At 42.6% G+C, this 13,455-nt stretch overlaps 2 protein-coding genes across 3 annotated transcripts in view; one reads left to right on the top strand and one right to left on the bottom strand.

Moving 5' to 3' along the window:
• Positions 1-828: 828 nt before the first annotated feature.
• CHCHD7 (coiled-coil-helix-coiled-coil-helix domain containing 7) lies at positions 829-5,053 on the bottom strand. Its single transcript, XM_088540101.1, has 4 exons — positions 4,962-5,053; positions 2,479-2,551; positions 1,851-1,949; positions 829-1,058 (listed from the first exon to the last, which is right to left on the bottom strand). Exons 2-4 carry the CDS (start codon positions 2,530-2,532, stop codon positions 957-959), a joined length of 255 nt encoding a protein of 84 aa, XP_088396227.1. The 5' UTR covers positions 2,533-2,551; positions 4,962-5,053; the 3' UTR covers positions 829-956.
• A 197-nt stretch (positions 5,054-5,250) lies between these two features.
• The window catches only part of PLAG1 (PLAG1 zinc finger), a 46,346-nt gene continuing 38,141 nt past the window's right edge, over positions 5,251-13,455 (top strand). For both annotated transcript variants that reach the window (XR_015914411.1, XM_088540144.1), the window contains exon 1: positions 5,251-5,467. The gene's annotated coding sequence lies outside the window, so the exon portion shown is untranslated. The remainder of the gene's footprint in view (positions 5,468-13,455) is intronic.

The raw sequence follows: 13,455 nt of genomic DNA, 5'->3' as shown, positions 1-13,455 counted from the left end.
GTGTTTTTTCCTGTTTTACCACAAGGTGTAATTTTAAGTCAAGACACTAGAAAGGCAATCAAGGTAGGAAGGTACTGTTTCATCAGACAGGAACCTATTACTCCTAATAACAGTCCACTTTAGTTAAGGAATCAATCTTGCTGAAGATTAAGAGTTCCTGTTCAAATTGTATGAGTCCCCTATGAGCAAAGGTTTCCAAACCCAGGCCATCAGCTGTCCAGAAAGTCTTACATAGATGTACTATAGTTAAACCTGCAATGTCACTCAGAGTATATGTTTACATGTCTACTAGCTTCCCCCAAGTGAAGTATCCATTTACTATCCAGAGAAGGCTCTATTACTACTCAGTTCAGAGCCGAGTTCAGTTTATCTTTCTTAACCTCCCTAACCTTGCAACAAGTAAATCACCTCAGTGAGCTTTGCAGCAAGCGCATGTTTCCAGGGACCACGGCAATGACAAGACCTCCTAAGGACAGTTGCAGAATTGTGGGATTCAGTTCATGAACAGTCTTAGTTAAACCAGAAAACATGGAACAGTTTGCATGAAATCACTGATGCAACCACATGCGAAATGCAAAACAATTGTCAGAATAGCTAGATGCAATAACTATGCTGCAAAGTGTCTAAGTCTGCTTCATCCTTAGTTGCATCCGTGTTGCAACTCCCACCATCACCTCTTTGACGAATCTTTTTGAGGGAACACTAATTTGATAATGCTTCATAACAAGTTTCTGCTTGCAAAGTGTTTAGACATAAGCTATATCAGAACCCAGTTTCCAGTGAAAGAAAGTTTTCATAAGGTGAATATGAACAGACCCAAAAATCCCATTTCAAAGTTCAAGAGCTTATTTTAATTTGAGATATGGCAACAGTAAAGTTCCCAGTTAGCAGCTTGCTGCTGACAAGTCTTGGTATGTACAGTGCAGAGTATAAAACAGTGCCAGGATCTTCTTCGGTCAGTAGGGCTTCTCTATTGAATCCAGTATTTTCTTTCTCTCTTCTGCTGAGGGCATGTCTGGCTTCACACCATTTCTTCTCCTTTCCATCTTAATATCATGCTGAAAATAGAAGAAAGTGAGAATGAGAAGACAGATTTCTAAAGTCTTTGCCTCTACTGAATAAGGTTCAATACAAAAGTACTTTTCTGTATTAAAATCCAGATACTCTACATCTGATCAGCTAATAACTAGACACACTAGTGCTTAGTTTAAGCTGACAACAAGATGCACTAGTCTAAGCTACCAGAGAGTTCACCTTACTGCTTCAGGGAAATCAAATACTCTCAATCACAGTATTCCCATGACACCATGTCAGACTAACAGACAGTTGTCTGACAAGAGTTTTCATTGTTTGTGCAACTATTTAAAAGCATCAGCTGAAGAACTCTTTACTTGCAAGGCATATGCAAAGAAAACAGAGAGCAGCTCAACTGCAGACAGCCCCTCATAAAACTTCTTTACCCAGAAAAAAAGCTAGGAAAGAAAGAAAAAAAAAAAAGATAGATAGACATCATCTCAGCTTTCTTTATATCCATTTAAAACAAAACTTGTTACAGAAATATCTGACAGAGTCAGAGGAAAACATATCAGGCATTGTAAAAACATCCACTTACAAATCTAAGAGGGCAAACTTAGGAGAGCCAAGTAGAATAGTTTGATGTACATCTGCTTAAGTCTTCTGGTAGCACATACTGAGGCTACCTAGGAACTACACCTAGGTCTGTAGGTCACTGTAAAAACAGGGTCAGCACCAATTAAATCTAAAGAGTTCAGAAAGCAGTGCATCACAAAATATAGTGCAAGCAAAATATGGAGTAAAATTTCAGATCTACTGTGATTAAACCTGCTTACCCAGAATTTTCTGCAGTTTTTGTACTTCAAAAAATAATCAGTACACATACTCTTGTCATAGTTGTTTTCATCCATACATTTTCTAGAGGCATCTGTTTCCTTTAACAGGGAAAACACACTTCAGCACTGAGAGAAGTTACTGTACCAGAAATTTGCAAACTCTAAAGCACCACTGAATGTCTATGAAGTTGAAAGAATCATATGAAAGAATGAGGCAGGCTGATATCCATCACAAAGCAGGGTTAGTAATCCTAACAAATGACTTAATTTGGAGACAAACTTTACGATAGGAAACCTCAGGATGTTTTCTTGCAAAAATTCTTGGTATAACCTACAAAAGACTATTTTAAGATTAAGTAAACTTGTCTAACCAGGATTTTTGACTAATTTTAAGGGCATAAATTTGAGGAGATTCCTACTAGTTGTATTACTGCTATTTGTGAAATGGAAATCTGCAATCCTTCATATTTACTACAAAGTGATTTTCAGCTTGTTCCCTCCACTTCAAGTTCCTTAATAAATTTTTTTATTCAAGATACTCATGCAAGAGTGTTATCCACACTGCATTTTCTAGACGAATTACCTTAGTACTTGGCCTAAAAATGAATAAGCTAAAATTTGATCTTACCGCGACACATGGGTTTATATCATGGTCTCTAAGCTGTTGTGGACGTCTGGACATTCTAGATGGACACTTGCACCTCGGTTAGAAACAGAAAAGAAACACGTTAATTTTTTTTTTTCTGTAGTTGTACCGAGGGATGAAATTTGTATTTCCTTTTCACCATTTAGGGAAAGCCTTGGTTCCTCACATGAGTAGCTTATTGAAGGACCAATGCAAAACTCTTTTGCAAAATTGTGTCTCAAAGAGCGGGGCGGGTGGAATAGAGAGAGACGTTGTCTAACAGCAGGACAACTCACATCAGTTCAGCCCATCACCAAGATGCTCACTACCTGAAACTCCTGCAGCAAGCAGAGCCAGCGGCCCTTACAGCAGCCTGTCACACTGCTAAAGTGCAATTTTCTAGTATTCTGGACAAGTAGATACATGAACGAGCCAACAGTCCTCCTCCAGCTAGCAGGAACGGGGAGCAAATCACAAGAAAGACTTGCCCAGATCTGTGCCTACTCTGACTGGATCACGACATCTGTATCCTCTACCGAGCTCTCCCAGAGACGCAGACACCTTCTCCTATGCTGCTCTATTAAAGGTGTCCAACAACAGGAGAAGGCTGTTTCCCTGCAAGCCTGACAACCTGACGCCTCACACGTGACCAGCCTGACACCAAGTCCAGGAACCCTGAGCTCGAGAGCAAGCCCAGTGCCAGGAGCCGAGCTGCTCCAAAGCTGCCGCCCTCGATGCCACCAGCCTGACCCTTCGCCACGAGCTCGGGAGGAGATGGGGCAGCGCAAGTAGCTGCTCCAGGAGAGACCAGCTGCAGCAAAACAGGCAGCCAACATTTCCTGTGTGTTGTGTGGTAACACAGGACTGAGGAAAAGGCTCTTAACAGCAACCCCAAAATACAGGTGACTAAGGAGATTAAGAAACAGCACCTTTGCTTGGGCTCAGATTTATTTTTTTTTTAAAAAAGATATTGCTCCTAAATCTAAGCTCAAATGTGTTTCTGATTCTGTTTGACTGATTACTTCAGACATGCAGTAAAGAGCCAATTTTGTGCAATATCAGCTACAAAAAGGTCAAATACTGCTGGCCACTATCCAGAGACAAACTCAGAGAAAACCACACTCTAGATAGAGACTTATTGCTCTACTTTTTCCTCCAATAAAAGTAAGCTAAAAGGATAAGTAATCATTTTCTGAGTTCGCATACTGAATTTCAGTATAAACATCTGACAGCTAGAATACTATTTCTCTTGCTTTCCATGTACACAGTTTTATGGAAATGCACCTTAAAGAACAGCATTGGGAAAAGCTTCCCCTTCCCTTTGAGGGCCTTACAGGGTCTAAACTAGCTTTACTAGGCTAGTTGTGTGATATCTGCATTTTTTAATGGGTACAAGCAGATTTTTTTTTTTTTTGACCAGGCACTTAGAAAATAGGGACACAGGCCAGCAGAACAGCAGCATTCCACGTTCAAAAGCAGGAAACAAGAAAAAAAACACCCAAAAGCAGCAGACTGCAACACCTCACCTACACAGTACTACAGACACAAGAGCTGGGAGGTTTGTTTACATCCACTTATAACTCAGCACTGCACTGGTTTTAGAAGCGTTAGGAAGCACTGAACAAGCACATTTTAAGGAGTACAGTATTAGATTAATTCCAGCATTCTCTGAAAGACGATTCCCAGGGGATTTGCGGGTGCCATCAGTACTGGACACCATAAACACTGGAATTAACGTTTTCAGATTGATCACCAGGGTCCATTAACGTACGTGCACCCAAGAACCAGCGCGCTGCGTACGCCGCGCACCTCCCTAACCAACAGGCAGCTCGGGCTCCCGCGGAGCTGCGAGCTCAGAGCAGGCGAACACTTGAACACACTCAGTCCTATTAAAAGCCCGACAGTTCCCGAACACATTCCCTCCTCCCTCCCTTTGGGGCTGGGAAGGGCAGGCAGGTCGCACTCCGGCACTGCCATCTGATGAAGCTAACGCTGCGCGGCGGGAAGCGGGTTTTCCGCGCAGCTCCTGCGCGCGCCGCCGCGCGCCGCTCCCCGCTGCGGGACGAGGGGAGCCGCACCGGGCACACGGAGCGCCGGCACCCCCCGACCCCGGGGCTCCTCCAGGTCAGGAGACACCGGGATACTCCCCACGCGCTCCCTCCGCTTGTTTGTTAAGCTCATTAGAAACGGCGGCAACGCAGAGCAGGGCATTGCAAACGCGCAAGGAGCCCACGGGTTTCGCCAGCGCCGGAGGTGGGAAATGGAGGGGAAGGCGGCGGGAGCGGCGCGGGGGGAGCCCGCTCCGCCCGCCGCAGCCTCCAGCGCGGGGCAGGGGACGAGCGCGGCCCAGAGGGCGAGCGGAGGCCCCGCAGGGCCGGAGGCGACACGCGGGGGACGCCGCGACCGCCCCGCCCGCCCCAACGGCCAGCGCGAGGCGCGCGGCGGCAGCCCCCGGCGCGGCGGGAGCGCGCGGCGCCGGCACTCACCTCCGCGGCCGCGGAGCCGGCGGCAGGAGGAGGCAGCGCCGTCTCCAATTCGAAAGACGTCAGCGGCTCGGGCAGCGCGCTTAAGTAGCGGCGCAGCCTACCCCGCTCCCGGCCTCGCGGCTCCCCCCGGCGCCGGCGCCGCTGAGTGGCACCGCGGCGCGGCCAATGGCGGCGGCGCCGGCGCTGAGCGGCGCCCGCTTCCACCAACGGCGCCGAGGGCGCGGGCGGCGGGCGCGGGCGGCGGGGCGCGGCCGCGGCGCTGAGTGACGGGGGGAGGCGGCCAACCCGCGGCGCGAGTGGGCGGCGGGCGCCGTGGGCGCGGCGTGCGCGCCAGGCTGGGCTGCACCGCAGCGCATACACTACAATGGCTGCTGGAAAGACGGGAAAGCAAACAATTTCCAGGCCCGCCGCGTCCAGCCCGAAATATGGGGAAAAAATTACGGAAAAATCGGAGAACACTGTAAAGGGTGGAAACGGGGCGCAGAGGGGATGCTGAGGCTCCCGCGGTGAGTCTGCTGCGGGTTTGGGGGGCAGGCGCCGGGGTTTAGCAGGGAAATATCAGGGTTATTTAAATTATGAAGGGGGAGGAGGAGGAGGAGGGGGGAGAGCGGAGAGGAGCGGCGAGCGGCGAGGAGAAGTTTGTGCTAATCATCCCTCCCTTCCATCCCGCTTCTTCCCCGTCCCCCTGAGCCCCCCGCCGCCCCGCGTCGGGACCCCCCCCCCCAACTCCCTTCCCCTTTCCCGAGGGGCAAAAACTAAAAAACTAAAAAAAAACTAAAAAAAAAAAAAAAAAAAAAAACAGGCGAGGGGGAGGCAAGCGCTGCTCCCCCCCCCCTCCCTTTTCTTCCTCGGAGGGAGAAAGAGATGATTTTCGGAGGAGAGGGAAAAAAAAAAAAGGAAAAAAAAATAAAAAACCACCCTCTCTCAGGAGTTTCCTCCACTCCTCCCCTCGCTCCCTCCCCGCGGCGCCCTGCGGGCTCGCGGTCCGCCCGGGGCACGGCAGGAGGGCGCGGGGTGCCCGGCGCGCACCCCCCGGCGGGCCGGGGCCGGGGCCGAGGCCGGGGCCGGGGCCGCGGGGCGCGCGGCCGCCCCCTCCCCTGCTCGCCCCTGCGGAGCCTGTGCTGTGCAGGCAGTGACAGCGGCGAGAGGGAGCGGAAGACATTAGGAGAGCGCGGTGCCGAAAAATGGGGGAAAAAAATTAATATAAATTCACCCCGCGGCGCAAACCGGCCGAATTTCGCACAGAAATTTTCCCCGCGGAGCCGGCTACCCGAGGGGTGTCCCCCGGAGCCGGCGGCTCCGTCTTTGGGGGGCTCCGGAGGCACTTTGGGGCGCTCGACCCCCCTTCGCCTGCGTTTTTTCGGACAAAAGTTTCTTTTTTTCGTAATAAAGAAACGAATTCGCCTGCGCTGCCCCTCCGGGCGGCCCGGGGGCTTTTCCCTTCCCGAAGGGTGCGGGTTTGGGGAGCAGTGCGGAGCGGAGTGCGCGCCGAGGCGCCTTGCCGTGGGGAGGGGGGTTTGCTAACTGAAAGCAGGAGAGATCCGGAGAGAGAGAGAGAGAGAGAGAGCAGGGACAGCTTGTTGTCAGTATCATAAACAACCAAAATGGAGGGAGAACTGAGGCATATAACAAAATAAAAATCGGAAAAAAATGCCAAAAAATACCTAAAAATCGGGGCTGCGCCCCCTTTTCCTCCTCAAGGTAACAGAATAAAACTCGGGTCTTCCTGAGCCTGTTTTAAGGTTTCAGGGAGCAAGGAGTTAATATTTATTATTTTTTTTTTGTTGATGAATTCTTTGGAAAGGCAAAAGCCACTTATAACTCGCCACCGACAATGAGAAAACGTGAAAATCCCTTTCAGGAGAGAGAGGTAGGGGGAGATGATAGTGCAGAAAGTGCATAACTTTGGGGCAGTGTGGAGTGATCCTAGATAAGATAAATGCTGCGTTTGCTGCTTCATAACTTCCCTTTCTAAGGCTTTTCTTGTATGTTTGGGGGATTTTGGGAGGCGGGGGCTCTCTCCTTCCCCTTTGCCTTTTATTTTCCTCCTCCTTTTCGCTTTTCGGAGCAGAATGCAATGCCTTTGTAGTGTCACTTTCCTGATCTGATTAGGATGTGTGAAGCAGAGAGTAAACCTTTCCGGTTTGTACCGTGCAGTTCTCGTTGCCTCCCAATTTGGAGCTTTCCTGGTGGCTCCCTCCTCTATTTAAAGTGGATTCCTCAGAGGAGCCTGGGCTTGAGGTAATGCTCCACAGGGAGAGCCCAGATGCCCAGGGTGAGGGCACCCCTGCTGCGCCTGGGTGCTGATTTCCCTGGCAGGCTCCATTCACCTGCTCGCGTCCTGCCAGGAGGGGCTTCGGCGCTCTCCCCGTTTTATTTATATTAAATAATGATGCCTCATCTCGCCTCACGTTGAAGTTAATGCGAAAGTGCTGCTGATGTTGGTTCCACGTGGGATCAGGGACATAGCAGGGCATTTTAAAGAGACAGCTGCTGTTTTCCTGGAGTTATCATCACTTCTGCCTCTACCAGAGGGATGACTTGGAATTTTTTTTCCTTTTTTTTTTTTTTTTTAATGGAAAAGTATTAAATCAGCCCTGATATGATAAATTAATGCAACTCTGTGTGGGGGGGTAAACATGCAGATTGGTTGGGATTAAAGCATTTCTTTTGTGTATAGCAGGTCTTCAGGGGAGTTTTCTGGTGTGTTAATTAAAATGCTGTGTTTTGGAGAATGCTTTTTGGAATGGATGTTGCAGAAATGAAATAGTTTAAGGTTGTTAATATTAAAACCTAGTGGTGTCCCGCCTGCTCTGAGTTCCCTGAGAGGAGACCTGTGTGGGCAACACAGTTTCAGTGGCGCTTTGCAGAAGTTGTGATGTGCATTATTTTTGCTTAAATAACTTCAGCTTTGTTGGAGACACTTGAGTTTGTTCAAAAGTATTGTAGCGCTGAGATCTATACTGGAATCTTCTGAACCCTTCCCAAAAGATTTGAAAACGGCGAAAATAACTGCAGGTTTTAATTGGCCAAAATAGGCACTTTTTAAAAGTACACCTGAGGTGTGTAATTATAACATCCCTTGGAAGAATTACCTCTGGCTTTGTTTATTTTTTTAAATCATCCTACCTGTGGTCTAGTTTCGTATGTGTGTGTGCATGCTTGCTTTTAGCATGTGTTTTGGCTGATACAGTTTTTTGCTTATTTTTTGACTTGTAAATGTTTAACTGTAATGATGTGAAATGTTTTGCTTGTCTGTATTGTCTCCTAAGGATTTTAATTTACAGGAAAATGTTCTATTAAAAAATTACCATCATCTCTTAATATGGCAATTTGATATCTTTATGAGGAATTACAAGGTTTCCTTTACATGTGCTTTGTTTTTGGAGCCTTCGTGCTTAATTCTAGATTAAAAATTGAATACAGGTACCTGGCTCTGGAGGGAGGAGAAGGAGCCCTGACCTTGTAGGGAGGCTATTTCAGCAAAGTTTTCCTTGGATTTCTTGATATTGAATGTAACTGTGATAGTCCCCTGTGTTCAATAGCACGTGTCCCCAAGTGATGTGTACCCTGTCTCCAAGTGTGACTAAAGAAGCTGTTGTACAGTAGTTGTTGACTAGGATAGTCTTGTGGTTACAGATTTTGGAAGAAATCTCAAAGTTTTCCAGTGACTCACAGTTGTGAAAATTAAATCCCATCAGCTACACTTAGGCTTGAAAAAAAAAGGCTCGTTAAGGAAGAAAAATTAATCAGTTTTATATAAAGGAATGAAATGCAACATTTTTCCAGAACTGTCTTTTCATGGTTTGGAGGTGTTTCGGATAGTTAGTAAAAATTCATACTTTCAAGTTTCTTTCCAGGTATTTCTTAGACTGATTTTTCTTAACTGAAAGAAATTTCAGTCTCTTGAAATTTATAGAAATTTGAGGAATTAGCAGCAGTGTGCTGTCTCTCTCTCTCCTTTTTTTTTTTTTTTTAATGCACCAGGGCAGATAGTAGTAGATGTACAGAACTAACTATATTAAACAAGCTAACTGTTAAACTAGTTAATGAAAATAATATTTGAGAGCTCTTCAAATACTGCATGGGTGACATTCAGGACTGAAATATTTAATATGTTACAATATTTTTACCTATTTAACAACTTCAAAATCACTAATTTTGTAATGCTGAAAATAGTTACAGGCATAGTTATATGATCGTATCAACATATATGATGCACATCTTGTGGGAAATATTTCTTGACTTACAGTTAGGTGTTGCAAAGTGAATTCAGTATATTCAAGCATAGCACAAAATTCAGGACATGAGGATGAGGAAGAGGGAAGGGTGTTCTCGGAGAATTTGATACTCTTCTAAAGCGGTTTTAATTTGAGGGTATAATCCAGATGATGATGATAGCAGTGGAAGATGAATGTTGTTTAGGGTTGTTTTTTTTACAAACTGAGTTATCTCCTTATGTACAAAACTGAATTCTTCTTAGAGGGACAGTGTGGTGCTTAATAAAAATAGAAGTAACTTTCAGAGCTTCTTTGCTGCTAAGAGTTAAGATAATCTCTTCTATTATGCATTGCTCTGGTTCTAGACATTATTCAGTAAGATTTTCAGGATTTTCTGAAGTTTTAGCACCTAAGAAAATAAATACTTGCTTACAAATTGTTGTTGGCAAAGTTATCTCAGTTTTTTGTAGGTAAATTAGGGAGATCTAAAAGTAATGAAATCTTTTGTAGATATTTATCAATCCTATTGAATACCCTTTTAAAGTTAGTAACTACAGTATTCTGCAACAGTTCAACAAATGCAGGAATCTAAAGTCTCATGCATTAAACTTTTCCTGAATGATTAGTTCAAGAGTATTTCTTGATGTGTGCTTTTTATTTAGTAATAGCCAGAAAAATTGGTTTTGCCCTGTAGACCTTTGAGATTGAAATTAAGAAAATATATTTTTAATTTTATGTAGTTCAAAAAGACACTACATAAAAAAATGTAGCCGCTTCTAATGGTCGCCCACCTCTGCAGTTAGTCAAAATGGTGCCCTTAAGTCTCCTCCTCTCTGGGGTGTGCATATATTTTAAAATTAATGGGTTAAAGAAGGCACTGCTCGTGTTCTGAATAAACTACTGTTTTTAGCTGTTTAAGGTTATTTTGGTAAAATAAATGTTTTATTTCAGAGTCTGAAACAAGGTTTTTTATTTTATATCAATAACATTTATATTTTTAAAAGTAGATTTTCTCAGCAGACAAATAACTTTTGGGAAAGTCCTTGAATTAGGTTAGCTGTTTACCAAAGGGAAATATTCAGGAGAATATGAAGTGTGTGAGACAACTGTCAGGCGCAGAATAGAGTTAAAAGCAACTAGCAGCCACCTCCCCTGAAGTGACAGAACACTTGGTTTCAAGGAGATCCCCTCTAAATACCTGCTGCTAGTGGAGTTTCACTTGAATTACTTTTGAGATAAATATTCAGTATCTAGACACTGGACTGCTAACCATCTTTAATTACGAATGTTTAGGTAGCCTTAAAAATATTTTTTAAATAATTCAAATATGCTTGATTTTTGCATTGATCAGATGTAAAGTGTTTAGATTTCTAAAGTGTAAGGGTTTTTTTTTGTATTTATCTGAGCAGCTATGTAATACAGAATTATGTATTTTTCCTATTAATCAAAAAATCCCATCTGTTACTTAATTAAGTGTTTATGGATTTTTTAAATTGTAAGAACTTTTAACTTGAATGTAAATCATACTGATTAATTCTCATTAGAATCACTTATGCAGCTTTATATATTTATTTTTTATTTTTTCAAGGAATGTAATAACCCTTTATCTGAAATTGTATAGATGCAATTACTAATGAATTTAAAGTGAGCAGCTGTCCATCAGACATCAAATGTGAAAAGCTCTAACTGTATGCAGTTACGAAAATCTATTATTTAATAAAATTGATCACCAGTGCTGCAAGTTAAATTTAGCTTTTATATAAAAGTCATTACTGCAAGTTAAAATTTACTTTTATACAAACTGACTTGTTAAATTAGTCTTTTCTACTTCGGTATCAGTATTCACCTGCTATTACCTCTTTGTATAGGGATGAAACCAATAGAATTACAATTTTTTAAAATGTTGAGAAGTTATAACATCCTTTCAAAATAGTTTTGTGATAACAGTTGTAAACGATGGGGCCTTCTCATATAATATATTAAAATACTATTTAACTAGTTCCTAGGTGTCTTGTAAACGGTTACTGCAGGGTGATGGCATTAAAAGTAGCCACAGTATGTAGGGGGGATTTGAGATGGCTGTGGAAGTCCTCAAACAGTGAAGAGTGGGAAAACCTATATAGTTATTCTCATGCCGAAGGAATAAATCTGTTTGTGTTATAACCTTCTCGGCAATAGCTTCTCGTCCTTTTCTAATTCACTCCTTGTTCAGAGCGTGGAGGTAACTTGTCAAATATATGAAAATGCGTGGTTGTAGTGATGGACTAATTTGTACCTGCCCAAACCTGATGGTTTCTATAGATTTGCAAGGGTGTAAAAAGAACAGAAGATGGCCCAATGTACATAGTTTTACTTTATGTATTTAAGGGAAAGATTTTGAAAATCGGGAGTAAACAACTATAAAATAAAAAGTGAGATAGATAAAACTGATGTATACAAATGTGGCAGAATAATACATAGAACAGTATGTGAAACAAAATAGCTCAAATCAGTTTTGAGAAGCTGCGTGGGACTCAGGAAAGCAAAACCTAGAATAGCCATCAGATACAATTAGAAATAACTTTGTAGAGAAACTTGGGAAAAGGCAAAAGGAGGCCGTTACAGTAAACTGAATTGCTATAATCTTCTTTTGCACTTAATGTGCTAAATGCCTCTCTCAAAGGAGAATATCCCTAGAAATCAGATTAGAAAGTGTTTAAAGGGAATTATTTGTCAAAGTTGTTTTTTTACTAAAGTTAAGATAACTAATAGCAATCTCTTCCATATTGTTGTAAATATTGCCTTTTTTGGTATCATTTGACTATGCAGGTTGCACATCAACTGTAATTTCCTGCATATTGCGCAGATAATTCACCTGGACGCCCGACATTGCGTGTTCCTAACTTCCACCCTAAAGGTTTTCTTTATGGTTGGGGGTCAGATTACATTTCTGAGACTGCCAAATCTCAAGTATTTCTCATGAAAAAGATGTAGCTAGCTCGTTTTGTCTTATTTCCATTTGCTATGGAATTGCTAAATGATCAAAAGCAGGGAGAATGTGTCCCAAGGCTTATCTTCCCTGCTCGTTCATTGAGCAGTTCATATACCACAGGGTATCAGATTTACTAGGGCATGATTTCCTAAAAAAGCCCTGCAAATCATTTGAATCTGAATTAATGAGATCTCATTACACTGACTGTTTGAACAGCAGAAAGACCCTGTGTATGCGAATTAGAAAATTTTGCTATACCACTTATTCGTCACTTCTCATCAAACTGTTTTTCTAGTGCAGTTTATGTATTTATCGTGCGTGTTACCGGTGTGTATTTATACACACTGTGTATAAGGGAAAACGCTGTGTGTATAAAGGAAACTTATGGCTGATTAGGAAGAGAGCTATGTCCTTTAAATCAGGAATATTTTTGAAGAGAGACCTTTTTGAGAAGAAACCAGTGATCTTATTACCAAAAAAAAAAAAAAAAAAAAAAAAAGGCAAGGGGGAGGCAGAAAGAAAGATTCTGGCAGCTTACTATTAAATTTCAGTCCAGCTTGTTTAGCTAGTAATAAAACATTTACAAGTTTGTAATTGTTAAGTTTCTTCAAACTCATATTGTCACGAGTGGAATGTTCTTATATAATAATTGTGCATTTAATACAGCTGCCTATGTTCGAGGCTTAACAGTGCTTATCATACAGAAGTATAGATACTGTATAAATATGCCAAAAAAATAGAGATTGCCTACAGCTATTCTTATGTTTTCATAAGATAGTACACTACAAGGGCGTAAATTTGTGGAGTTAACTGCCTGTTACCAGCGCTCTTCTCCCCCAAAACATGCTAAGCAAAATGGGTGTTAAACTGAAATAAAACAACTGCAAAAATCCTTTCAAGGTTTTGTGCCCAGTTTAAAAATAAACGTTATTAAAGCTAATTCTGTTCCCTGGAAGTTACTGCGGTCAACACACATTTCATTTGTCTCGTCTTGGACATTAAGAAACTGTGAACAAAGTAGTTTAAGAAGAGCTTAGACGTTAGCAGGTAGCGATAGTTAATTTGAATCTGGTTGGGTTATTTTTTTTTTCTTGTTCTTCTTTGATTTGACAGAGTTTTCTTTAGTTCTTTAGAGTGCTCAAATTGTGTTTAGACTAAACCACTTCTAATTATACCCCAATGCAAACATATAGCTTATGGCTATATTTTAATCAGTTTCAGAAAAAGTAATAAAAACATTATTGTATATGTCAAAGGATGGTGTTGCTACATGCTAGTTTAAATGTTTTTTAAGTACAGTTAT

Source organism: Tinamus guttatus, unplaced genomic scaffold, assembly GCF_059628265.1.
Source record: "Tinamus guttatus ecotype Peru unplaced genomic scaffold, ASM5962826v1 Tinamus_guttatus_pri_ptg000056l, whole genome shotgun sequence".
Classification (NCBI taxonomy): Eukaryota; Metazoa; Chordata; class Aves; order Tinamiformes; family Tinamidae; genus Tinamus; species Tinamus guttatus.
Note: the sequence above shows the minus strand (reverse complement) of the source record. Positions and strands in the feature narration are given on the sequence as shown.

Bases quoted from the DNA above. Each gene is read 5' to 3' on its own strand.
- CHCHD7 (XM_088540101.1), bottom strand. From the start codon at position 2,532: ATGTCCAGACGTCCACAACAGCTTAGAGACCATGATATAAACCCATGT. The intron at 1,950-2,478 runs GTAAGATCAAAT...TCCCTGTTAAAG, and splicing joins ATATAAACCCATGTGTCGCG to GAAACAGATGCCTCTAGAAA. The intron at 1,059-1,850 runs GTAAGCAGGTTT...TTCTATTTTCAG, and splicing joins AAAACTGCAGAAAATTCTGG to CATGATATTAAGATGGAAAG.